At 42.5% G+C, this 17804-nt stretch overlaps 4 protein-coding genes across 9 annotated transcripts; 2 read left to right on the forward strand and 2 right to left on the reverse strand.

The window, feature by feature from the left end:
• Window positions 1-181: 181 nt before the first annotated feature.
• On the forward strand, window positions 182-1909 carry LOC6505637 (tether containing UBX domain for GLUT4). Its single transcript, XM_001964521.4, has 2 exons — window positions 182-303; window positions 361-1909. The coding sequence occupies exon 2, from the start codon at window positions 377-379 to the stop codon at window positions 1811-1813; it is 1437 nt and encodes a 478-aa protein (XP_001964557.1). The 5' UTR covers window positions 182-303; window positions 361-376; the 3' UTR covers window positions 1814-1909.
• Window positions 1850-4194, reverse strand: LOC6505888 (prolyl 4-hydroxylase subunit alpha-2). Its single transcript, XM_001964520.4, has 7 exons — window positions 4031-4194; window positions 3819-3976; window positions 3139-3292; window positions 2395-3088; window positions 2298-2342; window positions 2083-2248; window positions 1850-2023 (listed from the first exon to the last, which is right to left on the reverse strand). Exons 1-7 carry the CDS (start codon window positions 4117-4119, stop codon window positions 1947-1949), a joined length of 1383 nt encoding a protein of 460 aa, XP_001964556.3. The 5' UTR covers window positions 4120-4194; the 3' UTR covers window positions 1850-1946.
• Window positions 4195-4659: 465 nt separating this feature from the next.
• LOC6505638 lies at window positions 4660-15442 on the forward strand. Of its 2 annotated transcripts, XM_014905254.3 has the most exons (8): window positions 4660-4757; window positions 6548-6789; window positions 11995-12117; window positions 12953-13086; window positions 13155-13559; window positions 13648-14064; window positions 14160-14315; window positions 14374-15442. In XM_014905254.3, the coding sequence occupies exons 2-8, from the start codon at window positions 6747-6749 to the stop codon at window positions 14794-14796; spliced, it is 1701 nt and encodes a 566-aa protein (XP_014760740.1). In that variant the 5' UTR covers window positions 4660-4757; window positions 6548-6746; the 3' UTR covers window positions 14797-15442. The 2 variants fall into 2 exon arrangements, with proteins under 2 accessions (XP_014760740.1, XP_001964555.2); XM_001964519.4 differs by lacking the exon at window positions 11995-12117 and having other exon boundaries at window positions 4661-4757.
• Window positions 15354-17204, reverse strand: LOC6502729 (replication protein A 70 kDa DNA-binding subunit). Of its 5 annotated transcripts, none has more exons than XM_001964518.4 (3): window positions 17112-17204; window positions 16249-16294; window positions 15354-16191 (listed from the first exon to the last, which is right to left on the reverse strand). In XM_001964518.4, exons 2-3 carry the CDS (start codon window positions 16261-16263, stop codon window positions 15466-15468), a joined length of 741 nt encoding a protein of 246 aa, XP_001964554.2. In that variant the 5' UTR covers window positions 16264-16294; window positions 17112-17204; the 3' UTR covers window positions 15354-15465. The 5 variants fall into 5 exon arrangements, with proteins under 5 accessions (XP_001964554.2, XP_014760692.1, XP_044571146.1 ...); XM_014905206.3 differs by having other exon boundaries at window positions 16249-16344; XM_044715211.1 differs by having other exon boundaries at window positions 16249-16996.
• Between the last annotated feature and the right edge of the window lie 600 nt (window positions 17205-17804).

The following is a 17804-nucleotide window of genomic DNA, read 5'->3' on the forward strand; positions in this document are numbered from 1 at the left end:
TGTTCAATACGATTATCCAAATGATATATCTTTTCTTTTCTGTATGTAATTAGGGCATTTATTTACAATTTAAGGCCTTAATTAATTTAATATCCCTATTATAGTTGTAAACTGCAAAAGTAACGTATTTTTCTCATTTCCCTTCAAAAGTTTGTTATCGCGCCCATCTCTAGAAACATCGATAAAAAAAATTAAAAGTCACGCAGTAAACAATACGCTGCTGGAACTTTAAGCTTATCAATAGCAACAAACCCCAATTGGAGTCCTGGACTCAGCTTAGCATATTATTAAACGTCAAACAAGGTGATATTGGCAGCGGCCACTGTTTTGTATTTTAAATACTGACACTAAACATCGCAGGGGCCAATCCGATTCGATGGATAAGCGCGTCACAGTGCTGCTTCCAAATGGCCGGCGACAGAATGTGAGTGTGACGGCGAACATGACGTTGCTGGAGATCTTGGAAACGGCATGTGCTAAACATGGCTACGACAGCGAGGAGCACTGCCTCAAGTTCCACAACAAGGCGGTTAGCCTGACGCAGCAGTTCCGGTTCAGCGGCTTGCCCAACAACTGTGTCCTGGAGATGGAGCCCACGGAGAAGCGGCGAACATTGAGCAACGTGGTCGTCTGTGTCCAGCTGGGTGACGGCTCGCGAGATCAGGGCGAGTTTACGCCTAACGACACCGTCTGGGCGGTGGTGCAAAAGCTCTGTGAGTCGCAGGTCAAAGGTTACGAGAGCCCGGTTATTGTCTACATGCGAAGCGAGGTCATTGGTGAGGAGCAGATGAAGCAGACTACGCTCAAGTCCCTGGGCATTCTCGAGGGCCGTGCCATGATGCGTCTAATAGACAAGAAGCCGGAGGATTTAAAGACACAGGCTAACGTATACAAGCCGCCAGAGGCCAAAGCCAAGTCCACAGTGGATGACGACCAACCTAGCACTTCCCGTTCGGCGATGGCTGCCAGTGGGGGAGGCGGTGGCTTTTCCATTACAAGTAACATGATTAAAAATCTAAAACGCACTGCCCCCGACGACAAAACCACTGCCGAAGACGAAAAAGCCAGTTCGTCTGAGAAACCCGATCAACAGCAAGAGCAACAGCCTGAAGCACCAAAATACGACTGGGGTAGTGGCTCTGGATACTCGCTTCATAATCCTGCGGGCCGGAAGAAGCAGGAGAACGAGGTCGACGAAAATGCCGGTCGGCCTCCGCCAGTGGTTAATGTAATTGGTCCACGTCAAGCGGTGCTTTTCTCGCTGGATGAGTCGAAGAAGCTGCCAGAAGATCTGCCGGACTCGTTCTTCGATCTAACTGTAAACGACTTGAAGATGGTGCTGCGGGATTTGAAACGAACCTCAAACGGCGACGACGATGCCCCTCTGCTGACAGCCAAGCTCCGGGAGCTGGAGCGCCAAAAAACTATGCTGGCCAAACTGAATCAGTACAAGGACTGCGTTCTGCGAATTCAGTTTCCAGATCGGTTTGTACTTCAGGGCATGTTTAAGCCGCACGAGTCATTGTCCAAGGTGGAGGATTTTGTTCGTGAGTTCCTGGCAAATCCCGGCGAGAAATTCCACCTTTTCACAATCCCGCCGAAAAAAGTACTGCCTTCGGAAGAGACGCTGCTGGAGCTAAACTTTGTTCCAAATGCCGTTGTGCACTTTGGATTTCTGAAGGATAATCTGAACGCGGTACAAAACCGTTTCGTTATGGAGAAGTTTAAGGCTCAGCTAACCTCTGAGGAGGGGGCGCACTATGCAGTGCAGAAATACCGACTCACCCGGGCAACCGCGGTGGGTTCCGGCTAATAGATGGATTAAATGGCTTTAAGCGAACAGTTTGCGTGATATTAAATGAATCCGCTTTATTTCTATACTTTTCAATAGACTGTCATACTGATTTAAGTTTTTAAGGTTTTAATTGAGGGGAAAAAGATTCTCATTAACTGTGTATGTTGGAATCCTTCATACATGGAGTGATGAATGTTTGATGAAGCTCGTTTATCCACTTGGTTAGCACTGCAGTATAATAATGGAGAACAATAAACAAGGCATGGTCCTTTAACTTATAAAATTACCGTATTTGGAACCAACTACCACCGGGCAGGCACAATGCTGTGTTTTTTGGTGGACGTCCCCGGAATTGTGGAGGTTATACCACATGACAGCCGATCCCTTCTTGGGCGTTATGGATATGTTCAGAAAAGGAAAGACAGTTGATCCACTTAACTCCACATCGCCTAGCTGTAAGTTAGGAAGTAGTAAAAAAAACCCAAACAACTATTTGACTTACATAAAACAGAACTGTGACTATACGTTCGCCTCTTAGGAATCGAAGCTGAAAGAAGATTTTTAAGTAAGGAAGCCTTATTATTTCCGTGGACCCATACCGGTTCAGAATAGACATAAAAGTCGTAGTGCATCTTATAGGTTCCTCCTATTCCATAATTTATAAGCATAAAATCCTCGGAAAGGTCCATGCTCAGCCCCGTCATATCTTTTATCCGTTTTTCAATGTTTCTCATCACCTCTCCACTGTTCGCGCCAAAGGGCATGTCCTGAGAAGTTCTTAGTGTTGAGATCTGACTTTCGCCCACCAGGGACGTTCTGAAATCGCTGTTGTCCAGCAACCAATTTATCTCGTTCTCGTAGATCACATCATGGTAGACCACCATGTAGGGATCTGTGCTAATCTCCTCCATCTTGAGTGGTGCAATGTGCAGGAAGGGTGATGTGGAGCTATTGTAGCGGCAGTGAAGGTGATTGGGCAGTCGAAACTTGGCACTACAGTTTCTCTTTGCGCCCAAGTCTTCTTCAAATTGATTTTGCACTTCACGGCTAATATTTGATAGCGAACTCTGCCCGAAGTGATTAAAGGCGGCGTCATATTGGTTATTTTTTATCAGCAGTGCTCCCCAGGACGTATCAATGGTGGTTCTACTAAAATCATAAACATTGTAAACGGAGTTATTTTCCTTAAATAGTCTAAGGGAGGCATTGAACCACGCTTCAGCTAGTGCATCCTTTCGAATTTGTATACAAAACTCCCCAAGAGCATAACAATCCAGAGATGAAAGAGCTGTTCTGAAAGGCAAAAATAATTATCTATTCATGTTACCAACTTTTCAACTTACTCTGGACGTGTGTATCCTGATAAGTTGCCGACTCCGAGCTCTTCCGGCGTTAGCTTATAATAGGCCATTAGCTCGTCGATGCCACGGGACGCCATTTGTAAATCGGAGGAAGTCGGTAGCTGAGTTCGCATCCGGTGGGCCTCATCGATATGTTCTACAATAATTGGGGAAATATTTTAATTAGGCCAAGAAAGGAAATCATGGCGATGTAATAGCCTTCACTGCACTTTGCTATTGTCCCTCCAATGCATTCTGCAACAGATTTTCAACCCTCCAGAAAATGTGAAAAACTAACTAAAAAGTTAAGTTTGATTTGATAATAAATTTTATCAATTAAGCTTTTATAAACTAGAAAAATTTAAAGGTATTCCTGTTAAGAATCGGATGGATTTTGGGTTGAAAATGTATCTTTCGTGTATTAGAGATTACCAGAAAATTTGAAAAAATAATATTTATAAAATTTCTTGGTCTGATGCAGATGATAGACAATGCGTATAAATGTTTTTTCGTATAAAACACTGTTTTTCTACAACTGGATCTTGCTAACCTTACTTACTATAAGCAGATTATATGGCCCGCATATTAATGTGATCCAGATCAAAAATATATATAATTTAAGGGAAAATTTTAAAAATTATAGTACTCCCGAATACGCATTAAAATATATTCATTTTACTTACCCAATTCTTCTTTCTGTGATTCTGAGGTATATTTCAACCACATTTTCCAGCTTGAACTAAGTCGATAAATTAAACTAAAGCTGTTTAAAGGATTTCCAAAGTACGTTTCATAATCCATCTTCATCTGGATGTGCTTAGCTTTCAGGTTACATAGGGATCTGAAACACACGTTTCATTAATAATTTTGTCATTTATACTCATTCCCAACTTACTTTTCTACAATGCTTAGCTTCCTTTTCAGTTTTTCCACGTAGCCACTTAGGTTCTCGGCGAGCTCATCCTCAACTTCAAGGAGTTTCATTAGACGTGAAGTGGAGGCGGCATAGGCTTTATCTGGAACTGTGTTTGCAAACTCATTGCACCAAACTTGTACAGGAAATAAAAGGACTATAAATGTGAAAAACTTAATTATAAACATGTCTCTTTAAGAAACTAGAGGCAAATGTGGAATATTTGATCGGCAACTGTATTGAGGATTTTAAATTTGTCAAGGTCTAATAGGATTAGTTGAGGAAACAGATAGAAAAAAAGTGGTTACAGTTATTATTTCTTATTTAAAAAATAAATATAGTTTATGTACAAAATTTAAAAATAAGGTTTGATGAGATAAAAAGGTTGATGAAATAAAAATAATAGTGAAAAATTCCTGTTCTTTAATATCCTGTCTTGGAGAAAATTCCCCCCATATCACCTCAATGTAGCGCCATATCATTTACAGTTATCAGCAGTGGGGCCAGTGTTGCCAAGCGAAAGAGAGAGGCTCCATGGCTCCACGGCTGATTTAGTGGCGCTCGAGCGAGCTCTTTTACTTTTTGTTGTGGTTTCTTCGGCTTGCCGCGATAGCAACTCCAATTCAAAATCCGATTCAGTCGTTGGCCGCGCGCCCGAGCAACAAGTTAAGTTTCGCACCTGGCCAGGTGATCGCGATCGCAGCAGATTGTAAGTCGGTGGCGTTTCGCTTTGGCGATGCAATAGAGCCACTCAAGCCAAGGCGATATTCGAACATATTAACGGCCAGTGAGCAGTGTAAAATTACAAAATTAAATCGAGTGCTTAATTTGGTTAACATTGATTTAAGGCAGTGTTAATTGTCTTAGAGTGTTGGTACATGCTCGTGTGTTTAAATATCGAATTCGCGCTAATTTCGGGCGAAAAATTAAGGCGTCCATAAGAGCTAACGAAATTAAACCGTATCGAAAACAACTTTTACCTATGCTGCCAGTTTCAAAACGAACCAGAACTGTTGTTGTTATTGTTGTCTTAAACGTGCCATGGCAGCGCTGTCGTTTCGTTTTGGTGTGGGGGCGTGGCTGGTAGTTGGCATGTGCGCAGCCGCCTTCGCCGCCGCCAATAGCTATATAGTCATATAGTCAACTACAGTAACGGTTGACAGTGACAATAGACACAAGCGAGAGACAGCCGAGGAAATTATGGAGCGCTGGCCAACAAACCAAAGCGCTGGGGCAATTGGAAAGTGGTTGTTATGCTCAAGAGAGCAGCGAAGGAGTTTGGCAGGCCGTGTGCCAGACTGGGCTGTTGGCGGATCTGTCGTTAACTTAATCCCTGTACAGATGGCCAAGATCGAGATAAATGCCCATATATTACGTATACGCATAGAAGAGCTCTGTGAAATAGAGTGATATAGAAATGTGATCATATTTTCTCTTAGAATAGAGTATTTTCAAGAAGTATTATGAAATACTTTAACCAAAATTTTATTGAGAATAATAGTTTATATAGTTATTTCTTATTTGAAGCCTATAAATACTAAATTGCACACTTTTGAAGCAATACTTTTGAGGAAATTGTTATTGCAAATTGCAAATGCGTTAAAATGAATCATAAATTATACATAAAAAATGAATTAAATTTTAAATGAATAGACAAAAATTACATGTTGCAATATAATTCAAATTGGAAAGCTTCATATTAAAAATTTTAAATTGAACAAAATTGTGCGCAGGCGTAGCAAAATATACAGAAATATTGATCAATTAAATAATGGCATGGTATCAAGACCGATTTATAACAGAATTACTCAGGAAATGTGCATAAGAGCATTAAATTAAATATTTTTGAAAAAATTACGTATACGCAGGGGTATCATTAAATGGGAAAATGCGATTCTTAGACAAAACGTGAGGTAATTTATAATTTATCAGACTCATTATGCTTATATTAAATAAAAATTGATAAAAAATTAAAAATTTTTATTAGAAAAAAATCAGTAAGAAAATAAATATTTTTAATGTTAGATTTTGGGGCAACCTTTTCAATTATGATTGAGTCAGAGTTTCATAATAATTTCGCTCCCATTATTATTTTTTTTGCCGTTATTGGTCGATATGAAAATATAATAGTTGGCTTGGCCGCTTCTGCCACTGCCGCTGCCACTACCGCTGCCTCTGCTGCTGCCTCTGCCGGCGCCTACGCACACCTGGCACGATTATCGGCGCATCTCAGTCGCGTCGCCGCCTCCGATCTTCACTTTTACCGCGGAAAGAGAGAGTGAGAGTGTTTACCCCGCTCATTTGCGTTTCTTGTGCTTACCGGTTTTATTTATCATTGTGCTTTGAGTGTTTTCTTCGCCGCTTTCCTCCGGCCGCCGAGTAAAAATAATTGATAAAAATAATAAGTTCATTAAATTTAATTAAATCAACTATCCGCTTCCGATCTGCGGCACGAGTCTCGAACACAACGATAATAAAAGTTTATTGTGTTTTCCTCAGTTTTCTTTTGCAGCCGTTTGAGTGAGCTTGATTGTGTGTGTGTGAGCGAAGAAAATCGGAAAGAAACAAAATTACACGCTCTTCGCTTCCGACGAAAACAACAAATCACCTCTATTTTCGACTCAAAAAAAAAACCAATTCAAAAAATCGAGGGAAAACTTCCGAAAACCAAAATTCGTGCGAGGAAAAAGTGGCGAAAATGAACTTTTTTGTGATTGGTTTTCTCATCATGCAGGCTTCAAGTGAGTAAACGGATGCACTTTTCCAAATGTTGCCATTTTCTTAAGAAATTATTATTATGTTTTTGTTGGGGCTTGAGTTTAATTGCTTTTCACGGGTGTCGGGCTAATGTTCAATTGATTCGGGCTGTCAGCTGGCGAAAAAATGAAATGTAAATCAAATGACTTAAGCGACGAACTTTCCTGAATTCGAGTTTGTGTCTTAAGTCTTTTACGGCTTGTGTCATTTGGCACCTGGATGTGCCGTAATAGTAGGCCTCAAAAGCGAAACAGGTTGCAACCGGGCTAAGATGATTCTCTCGGCAGTTGGCCAAATGCAATCGAGGCTAGTGGCCAACAATTGGCCAATTGGTCACCTCAATTCAAACGATTGCAAGATGTCTATTCACTTTAATGTTAAAACGCAGACAAGTGGATTTTTATATGTTCTCCATATTAATTGGAAAACTATTCAAATCGCTGCGAAAAGTGCGCCAAAGCCAAAAGAAGAATAAAAGCACCACTATCTTATCCGTACATGTTTTTATAGCCATTATGCTGCCGACCTGTGCCTGCAGTTTATTGGCATCGCTTTTTATACGGATTCACATTTGGATTGGGTCTCGGATTTTTTTATTGTACTTGTGCTTTGGCAAAACCTTGCCGAGGAAACCGGATTGATTTTGGATTAGTCACGGTGCCCATGGAGCATTCTTGACCTGAAGTGGAGTGCAACTCATTAAGAACAAAAATGGAGTTTATGCGGCGCACAATTAGAGTTGAAGGCAGACTCTTTTTCGGGGGGACTACTTTGCCCATTTACAGTCCGTTCACCACTCAATTAATTCGCCAATTGGCCAGGCCAGGCCAGCCATAAATTAGCCCGTCCGACCTTCGCTCGTGCTGGGGATGATTGAGTGTTACGATCTACGGCTGCGGCCGGATGTGTCAGAATATCGGTCAAGTTCAGCTAACTGCTGGTCTAAAACCAACCAGATTGGTGTTAATTTCGGCAATTTGCGCCGCCTAATTTGCATAATATTTAACCCATGTTTGCTGACCTTTGCCAGCCCCAAAAGAGTGGACCATGAGCCCAGAAGGAACTACTGAGGCACACCGCATTGTCCAAATATGTACAGATGCTGCCCTGCCCAGCTCTCGCATGTTCCCATTGATGGCTTCATAAAAGCAGTGTCCGGCAATCGGGGGCCATGATTCATCAATACCAGGCCGATTTGTATCCGAAAACATTGAGATGCGTCGATGTTTCTGCCCTTTGTTTTTTCTTTTCTTTTCGCTCGCCTCTTCTGTATTGGAGCCTCGATTTCAGTTTTGTGGTCAATGACGCAGCATCTTCAGCGGTTTCTGTTTCTGTGTCTGCTGTTTTATATAACCCACATTCCGGGGCCGATGTTTTTTTCGGGGCTTTATGCAATACTTCTGGGCCGGCGCTATGCTCGCTCAGCCCTTCCTGGTCAAAAGTGACAGCTAATAGTTAAACACTGGAAATATGTATATGGTCCCTGTGTCAAATAAACATTGTTATTAAATGTTTGTGCGGTCTGGTCCGGCAAAAAGTTTGCCTTCAGCGGCCATTAGCTGGGCACATGTTAGAGACCCGGCCAAGTGCTGGGTGACTGCAACTGCTATGGGGTCAAAAAGTACTAAAAATAATGAGTGAAAGAAACTGCATTGTCATACAATTGGTCAATAAGTAAAAGGCTCTTCGGGCCGGAATTTCGCAAAGTGAAAGGCGCCCAGGCAGCGATGCACTTGGAAAAACATAAATATTTGTTTATTAATTCTAGTTGTTGTTGACGTCTGTTGCATGGAAGAATAGTCAGCAAATCAGCTTAAATATTTACTTTAAAGTAAGGCTTAAAAATATATGTGTGTGGTAATCATTTAACTAAGCAAAGAGTTTTAAACTTATGCATTACTAAATATATTAACCAAAATATGCTCAGTGCATATAGAGATTTCCGGTGAGGCTTTTTCCCACACCACACCAGAGTCCTGTCCTTTCCCTTTCGCAGCTGCCGCAGCTGACTCGTTTTGCTTGCAATTAGGAATAAATTAAGGCGTTATTATCGCCCCTTTTGTCTGAGATCATCTTCACATACCATGTGTGACTATTTTGTTGCTCTTGTCAAGTGTTTGGTTCATCATTTCCGAGCACGCAACCCGCTCACGTAAGACCTTCGGTTCGCCAGTTCAAAGGGGGGCTGAAAGATGCTGCACCGCTTTTGGGTGCCATCTCTCGGTGCCTTGCATTCCATTCCACACCTCTGTTGTTGTGGCAGTCTGATTATTTTACCCACACGCACCGCCAGACACACACACACTCGGTGTGTGTCAAATTGCAATTTAATTCGATGGCTTGAAGTGGCTTTGTCAAACATTTTTGTCAGTTGGGCTCTTTTGTTGGGCCTATCGCTCACTGTCAAGACCATCGTTCAATTAACATAATTAACCGGCGAGCGGAGTGAGACAAGCCGCGCTTTTGTGGCCGACACTTCGGGGTCCGTTTTGACAATCTAAGCCGATCCAAGCGATCTCCCCTGAAGCTGTGCGATAATGGTTTCATTTTGGATTGTCTACTTACCTCACAGGGCAAGGTCAAAGGTCCCAAGTATGCTTTTTATCGCACATGGCTTTTAATGGCACAAGAACTCTCGATGGCCATCGATGTCTCATTTTATAAATATTTATTTTAAGCTCGGATTCAAAAAAGTAATGAGAACTTTATGCAAATGAATGCATTGACGTTAGTCTTAAAAAGAAATGGAAAGTTTCTCGGAATCGGTCTCGGAATCGAAAAAAAGCGAAAGGTTGTCGCCCAAAGGGCCTTCGTGCTCGTCTCCGTGCAAAAATCATTGAAAACGAGATAAAAAGATTGGCCGTAAAACATTTTGCCAACAATGGAATGCCCAAGCCTTTAAATATGAGTGCAGAATATAAAAAGGGAAACCGCTTAGAGAGGCGTTGGTTTTAGAGGTTTGGGTTAAGGTTTGGCCGCAATGAATGGAATGGAGGGTCGGTTGGACGGCCTAGGCGATATGATGTCTGATAATGTATACAAGATATTTGCATTTGCCGCTTCTTCTGTTGCTGCTGCCATGGGAGATCATCAAATTCAATTAACACTGAGCATGGCAAGCCAGTTTCAGTTTCAGTTTCAGTTTTCGGTTTTTATTTCGGTCTCTGTTTCTGTTCCACCAGCCTCCGCATGGAGCAATTAATATCAATGTTTTTGAGACAAGATGACCCACTTTCCCGGCCAAAAGGTGCTAACTAGACTTTGGGCTTTGGCTGCGGAGAAAGATGCCAGCTTTGAGGAAAGTAAAGTAACTAAACATTGATGGCCAGTGACGGCCAGTGGTCGATGTCGATGACTTGTCTATACCGGCACTGCCCCACGTGCATATTTATGCCTCATTATTTGTTTAGTTTGAATTTCTATTTGACCACTTGCTTGCTGCGGATGCCAGTTAAAATAAAAATACAAAAAGTATAAGGAAAAAAAAATATGGTCGTAAAGCCGCAGCAACTCGCATTTCATACGCGAGATGAGATGAGAGAAAGCGCTCGTCGATCGCCTCTGACTAACTGCAAATGTCGTTGGATATAGTATTACCCCCATATTGCTCCTCGGCGTTCGCCTGGCTGTTTGCGTAGACTTTTCCCTACCTAATTGCCGGTTTCCCTTGTCCAATTTGTCACCGAACCGTCCATTTGCAGGCGTAATTAAAATAACTGCTCGCCCACCCTGCGAATGCGTAATGCAAATTCATCGCCGACGCAGCCTGGCAGCCAAGCAACGGAGTAAAAGTTCAATTAAATATCTGCTGACTCCAATTGCAATTTGAAATTATGCGGAGAGATTGCGGCTAGAGGTGGGCTAAGCAATTAGTAGGATGATGAGGAGGAAGTGGCCGATGTGGTCAGAGTGGTCAGAGTGGTGAGCACTCTGATCCGAGGGAGATGGCCAAACACTGCCTTGCCATGCTGACACTCCATTAGGCGGGCGGTTATAAAACCAGCTCCATTTTCCTTGAACTCATAAGCCAAACAGTTGGACCCTACTCCGATCTGACCCGTGGCGACTAAGCACTTAAAAAAATTATGCTACAGTCAGTCTTATGAGAAGACTTTAATGAAAAGCTATAAATTATTAAGTCTAAAGTTAGACGAAGCACTCAGTTTTCACAGTGTACGGCTAAACCGATTACCACAATTGGCCACATGCGCCACTGGCCCATAATGGCCTGCCATTAGCCGCCTTAGAATCGGTTTCGAACGCGGCTCCATGATTATGGATGTGCGGCACGCCGGCCGGATAGACCATACACAGATCACAGGGGACGGGGGCCTCCGAGGGGGCATTTTGAAAGAATCCATTTGAAACTCGTATTACATGTCCCACTTGACTTGCTAACAATTTAATTTGAACCCAAGACGCGCGCAATTTGAATTGGAGTTTCAACTTTGTTCAGGTCACCAAAGTTGCTCCCAATAAGTGTTAACCAACCCGGGCTGTCTGTAAGCCCACGGTCCATGGCCTGATCTGGGTTCACAAGGAAGTAATGTGTGTGGTTCCATAATGGGTCTGCTCACGGCAGGGTTAATCGATTTTGGCAGAGAGAATGCTTGGGACTTGGTTTTATTGCCGCTGCGGTCGGCTGGGGCCATCTTCTTAGCTCCAATCGAATGTGGGTCATTCTGCGGTGCCACCTCCGTCTGACAGATGGAGGATATTAAAATACACATTCCATCAGATCAGATATACATGCGCGATATATAACCGGGCCATCGCCACATTAATCAAGACATCCGCCACGCCATTCGATGCGGTGCGGGCTAAGATTTGCGCCGATCTTCAATGAAAAACAAATAAAACTCGTTGCTTGACAGTGATAAAATTTTGATTAATTTATGGCCACGCCAAAGTGTGATCTAACACAAGCGAAAAGAGCTGGTGCCCCGCCCACTGTAACCCATTAATAATACTTTAGTTTGCAGACTATCCTAAGTATAGATAATAAGCTTATTTGGTTGTGGATTGGATCTAGAGAAAAAACAACACAGAAGCACCTCCTGTCGCTCCCCAAAAACCCAAAAACCATCCCTAATATGAGCCCCTTTTTGTACTAATTTTAAACATTACTTTTGTACTATATGATCGAACTATCCTATTCTGTGTTTGCTTTTTCCATTCTTTATTTATAGGATTGGCTTGCGGGACGTGTGTTTTAAACTCCGATTTTGGTTTCATACTCGATTGTAACTTCAAAAAGTCTGGACTGTTTCGTGTCCGAAACTTGGGTGGCCTCAAGGCCCATTTCGGTTTAGGTAAATCCCCCAACTATTCTATCATCCCGTACCATCATCACCGTTTCATCTTCACCCTCTCACTGTAAATAGTCCATCGAAACAGGCTGAGGTCAAGCCAAGGCCCTATGATTTTCAATTTCAAGTGCGACTAATTGGTCGAGTAATCGAACTCCAGCTGAACCCTAATCTGAGCCGTACCGCGAACGGCGATTAAGTAATTCATTAATGCAATAATGCCAATGTCAGTGGTAACAACAAGCCCAAACTAGAGCACCTGAACGGAGAAGCAGACCGCGGAGTCTGAGTCCGACTGCGAGACTGACCTGCAGTTCACATATCAGGGGCGCGGAAAGCAGGTTGTTAGGATTAGTATTCAAACCTCGAATAGCTAGTGTGTTGAAAAAGCATTGAGGAGGGAAATATGTTTACTATTTAGAAGATTTCTCAACCTACCAGTTTTAAATTTATTTTTAATAGCACTTTATAATAATGGAGCCACTGCACCCCTATGTAGATTTAATCGATTCAGAAAGCTCTTAAGTGAGCAAAAATTACCCAATAGTTGAACAATTAACTTAAACTTATGCAAAAACCTTACCCGTTGACCCTCGTTTTTGGTCTGAAATATCCTACTAGGTCATCTGTAAATACAAACCGAATAGATCATAAGCCTTTGATAAGACCCTTGTGCGGTGGAGTAACTTACCTCGGCCACGTGAAGGGAACAAAACAACAAAAAAAAAAAAACAAAAGCCATTAATTAACACATCATTGCCCAACCCTTGGCCACGTTTTAAGTGATTGATGGGCCGTTGTGGGCCTGCGCTGACCAGAAACCTTTTCCCATTTGCAGGTTTCAGTCTCGGCGATGAACTGGGCTTCCCGGAGTCTCTGGGTAATGTGGAGCCCGATCGCCGGCGAGCCATCAGCTACAAGAACGGAGCTCCGCCCGAAATGGTGGGCGTGCTGCCCTCCAACCAGCAGCAGGTGAGTGAGATTACAGAGATATTGCTCACACACTTTAAGGTTAATGGATTATGAATGTTACTCGATAGGCAAGTCCCCCAGTTCAGCACCCTTTGCCGGAGAAACGCATCAGTTCACGCTCTACCGGAGCGGCGCCCTACAATCTGCAGCAAGTGCAACAGCAGCAACTGCAGCAGCAGCAACAGTTGCAGCAGCAGTTACAGCAAAAACAGCTGCAACAGCAACTGAAGCTTAAACAGTTGTTGCTTCTGCAGCAGCAGCAGCAGCAGCAACAGCAGGCCCAGCTTATGACCGAAGCGCGTCCATTGCCACTGGGAGTTCCCGCTTTCCGGCCCATTCCCCAGAAGCAGGCGGCCGCCTCAGCCGCAGCCCCGGCTCCGGCTCCAACCACGGCAGAGAGGCGAGTGGCCGTGGACACCACAGAGCCCAGGGTCAGTGTCAACAACAAGCTTGTCGCAGCAATCGATAAACCGGTAAGACCGAATGTAAAAATCTCACTGATCAATATACCTTAATCGATAATTATCTTTTATCTATATTTTTATGTCTCGTTCTATGTAGCACTCGAATCGCACCTTCCATGTCGCGAATCCTGTTGTCTCTCAGCCCGCGGCAGTTCCCGTTTTCCAGGCAATGCCGGAGTCTATTGCCCGGATCGCCAACGTGGGCAAGGAGCACCGAACTGTGGCCAGCCATCCCAACTATCTGCAGTTCGAAGAGCCAAAGTTCGACCTGAAGGACGTAACCGTTGATGAACTGGCCGCCGCAGCAAATGTCAGCGTGGAGACCATCAAGCATGCAATTTACGTGCGGGAGCAGCAACTGAAGGCGGAGCACCGGGCCCAGCTGGCGGCCAAGCTGAGGGAGGAGTTCATGCGCACCTCCACCGTGAAGACAACGACCACGACGACGACCACCACCACTACAACCACCACGCCACGTCCCCCCAAGTCTATGGCTGAACACAAGGTGTCCAAGGTGGGTGCAGCATTGAAAGCCGTAGAAATTTAATTGTTTTGTTTTTGCCAAATTATAAAAATTGCCTAAAACTCAATGGTTATTTTCCCTTTAAGGTGATGAACGCTCCTAAGGAGTACTACCCTGTTGGCTACGACAAGAATTTCGATGACAACTTCAAGTCAAAAGTAGACCTTCCACCTACGAGCTTCTCCTGCGCCAAACAAAAACATTTTCCGGGTCTTTATGCCGACACAGATCTCGGGTGTATGGTACGATTGAATAACCAAAACACAACCAAGAAGATTGTAATCGCAATCCTTTCCTTAGGTCTTCCATGTGTGCGCCCTCACCGACGATGGAATGGTGCGCAAGTCCTTCCTCTGCCCGGAGAACACACTCTTCGACCAGACGATCCTGAAGTGCAACTGGTGGTTCTACGTCGACTGCAGCTCCAGCACCAGTGTCTACGACTCCAACATACCCATCTCGAAGAGCTACCAGCTGATGAAGTCGCTCACCTACTTCTCCAAGTTTGCCGGCGGCCAGAGAAAGGAGCAGGACGGCGACAAGGACGAAAACGCCCTGGATGTGGACACATTGCGGGAGTCGATGGAGGGCGTGATCCGGCGCCACGAGCAGGCCAAGCGGGCGGAACAGCGGGAGGAGGAGGAGCGCAGCCTGAGTCTGGCCCCCAAGGAAGACCACGAGCACGTGGTACCTGCGGAGGGGGAGCAGCAGCTGTCCAACTAGGCCGCAGAGCCCATCCCAACGCTATCTGAGATCTAGGTTAAGTGTTCACGATCGAGCGTCTCTGGTCGGTTAGCCGTACGTAGTCAAGTCCCTTGCTCAAGCCAATGGGTTTCAGTCTGTAGTCTCCTGCACAGAGAGAAAAATATCAAAAACGTATATAATTTTTCCGAATTTACTGCCAACAAGAGTCAAATTTTGTGTTAAAAGTTATAAAACTGTGACAAAGAAAATATTAAATGGGATAGGAGAATTTGGAATAATATTTATAAAGATGAAGGTGCTAGAAAATTTTAAGACCAGAATGACTTAAATTTAAAAGATTTTAAAACGAAAGCTGAGGCACTACTATTATTTTATACACATAATCCTCAATATGAGAGAAGAAATAATTATTAAATGTAAAGTGGGAATCGTATTATTTTTGTCTCTGTGCAGACTTATCACATCCTGTGGCAGCTCCTTTGCTGGCGAGTGCCCTTTAGTTATAGTCCTTCCTAGCCCGCAAGTGGATATTTTCTAGTTAAGCCCCTCCGCCAAGTGCTATTGGTTTTGGGCGATTAAACTTAATTCTTTTTACTATTTATTTATTGTTTATTTTACAAGTATTTCTCGACAATTAAATATCGTTTGTTTCAACAAAAATATATTTGTGTAACTTGTATTTCATTTTTAATTGGATATAAACAGGTTTTCGAGCCATTCTCTAAGGCTCTTTGCTTCTTTTATGTTTGGATTGATTTCCATTTTGGAGAACCAATCAAAATTAATTTTATTTTTCAGATTGTGCTCCCTAACCCGCGCTCCTTTAACCAAAATGATATCATCCTCCTTTCCGTCGAAGTTGATGGCCGCATCATTCCACAAGTTCAACGTTATCACTCCATCATAGTCGTCATAGTCCATTAGTTCAATTTCACGGATATAATAACCCCCTCGTTTAGCCAATTCGTCCACCTTGCCGCAAATTCCAATGGTGTCTACGGGTTCTCCGTCACACATTTTATGAATCACCTCAATGGGTTGCAGGTTGTACCTTATTCCTGGAATAGCAGTTATATTTTGGTTCAGTGATCCAATAGGTAACACCTTGGTACTTTGCGTAAAGTTTATATTGAAGGAATGAGGCATTAAAACGTATTTCTTTGTTGCCCAGTTGACCTCAAAATCTGCGAAGAAGCAGACTTGATCAGTTTCAATTTGTTTGAAGAAAGTATTGCACAATTCGTTGTGAACAGTGGCAATGATTTCACCAGATTCATCGCGCAAGTAGATAAGGAAAATATTTCCGCTAGTTTCATTTTCGTAGGAAGTTATTTCAGTTTTGTGTACAACTCGCGCAATTATAAAGGAGGTCGAATCCCACGGGTGGGACAGGTCACAAATCAATTTCCTTTTCTGAAATGGAGAAAATTTAACAAATCTGAATTTTGAAATAAATAAATTGCTACATACATTTAAAGAACTCATCTTTTGGCGCAGAATTAACAGGTGGTTTTGTCTAAAATTAGGGCTATTTAGTGCTTATATCCGAGAGCTCGTAGAGTACAACTATTATTTGCAGTTAGGTAGCAGTCTTTATAAATACATATATATCGGATCGTATTAGTTGGCCGATCCTTATGAGAACTTCACCATCGAATCAATTTTCTAATAAAAATGTTGCAAACTTTTGTCCAAAATTATAATACCCTACAAAATAGTAAAAAGCTCTATGTATCTGAGAAATACATAGTGCAAGTTTAATACGCAAAAATGTGGTAGAGCAAGATTTGAAAGCTATCTTCGGGAATAGCAGCTTTTATTATTATATATATCGGATCGTATATAGATCCTTATGAGATCCTTATGACCGATCCACCAATAAATAAATTTTCTAACAAAAATGTTAGAAACAGCCCCAAGCATTTATTAAAATAGCAAGGTTGTGCCATTTTCGATCGTCCAATTACACGGCAGCTATAGGATATAGTCGACCGATCCCGGACGTTGTGACTTATTTACTGCCTGCACGTAAAAGAATGATGTCAGGAAAGTTTCAACTCGATAGCTTTAAGACTGAGAGACTAGTTTGCGTAGAAATAGACGGACAGGCGGACATGCTCATATCAACTCAGGAGCTGATCCTGATCAAGAACATATATACTTTATAGGGTCGGAGATGTCTCCTTCACTGCGTTGCACACTTTTGGCCAAAATCTGTCTGAGAAATACAAAGTGCATATTAAATACGCAATAAAACTGGTAGAAAAATACAAAATACTTTTTTATTTTCAATACTTTTTTCAAAGATTAGGCTTTTTAAACATTTAACTCACTTTTAATTTTTAGAAACGTATTTTCCGGCGACAATAAAATTAACAATACAGCTTTCGATAGAGATCAAGTAAAGACTGATTATTATTGAAAGCTTTGTGTTGAGCTTTGTGTTGAGTGCAAACATCAACACAAATTTTTATACTCTTGCAGAGGGTATTCTAATTTTGGTCAAAAGAGTGAAACGCAGTGAAGGAGACACCTCCGACCCTAAAGTATATATATTCTTGATCAGGATCACCTCCTGAGTCGATATGAGCATGTCCGTTTGTCCGTCTGTCTGTTTCTACGCAAACGAATCTCTCAGTTTTAAAGCTATCTGTTGAAACTTTGGAAATATTTGTCGGAACGGGCGGGATCGGTCGACTATATCGTATAGCTGGCATATAACTGATTGATCGGAAATGCCATAACTTTGGTGTTTTTTAAGTTAGAAATATGGGACTTGGTACAAATTCCATTTTGTAATCCGATCTGCCAAATTTCATAAGGATCGGAAGACTATACCCTATAGCTGCCAAATAACTGAGCTATTTTTGCTATTTTTTAAGTTGCTTGGGGCTGTTTCCAACATTTTTATTAGAAAATTGTTTTGATAGTGAAATTCATATAAGGATTGGCCAACTATATACGATCCGATATATATATATAATAATTTAAGCTGCTAACTTAATGCAAGGGTATATAAACTTTGG

This window comes from Drosophila ananassae, chromosome 2L, assembly GCF_017639315.1.
Source record: "Drosophila ananassae strain 14024-0371.13 chromosome 2L, ASM1763931v2, whole genome shotgun sequence".
In the NCBI taxonomy this organism is placed as follows: domain Eukaryota; kingdom Metazoa; phylum Arthropoda; class Insecta; order Diptera; family Drosophilidae; genus Drosophila; species Drosophila ananassae.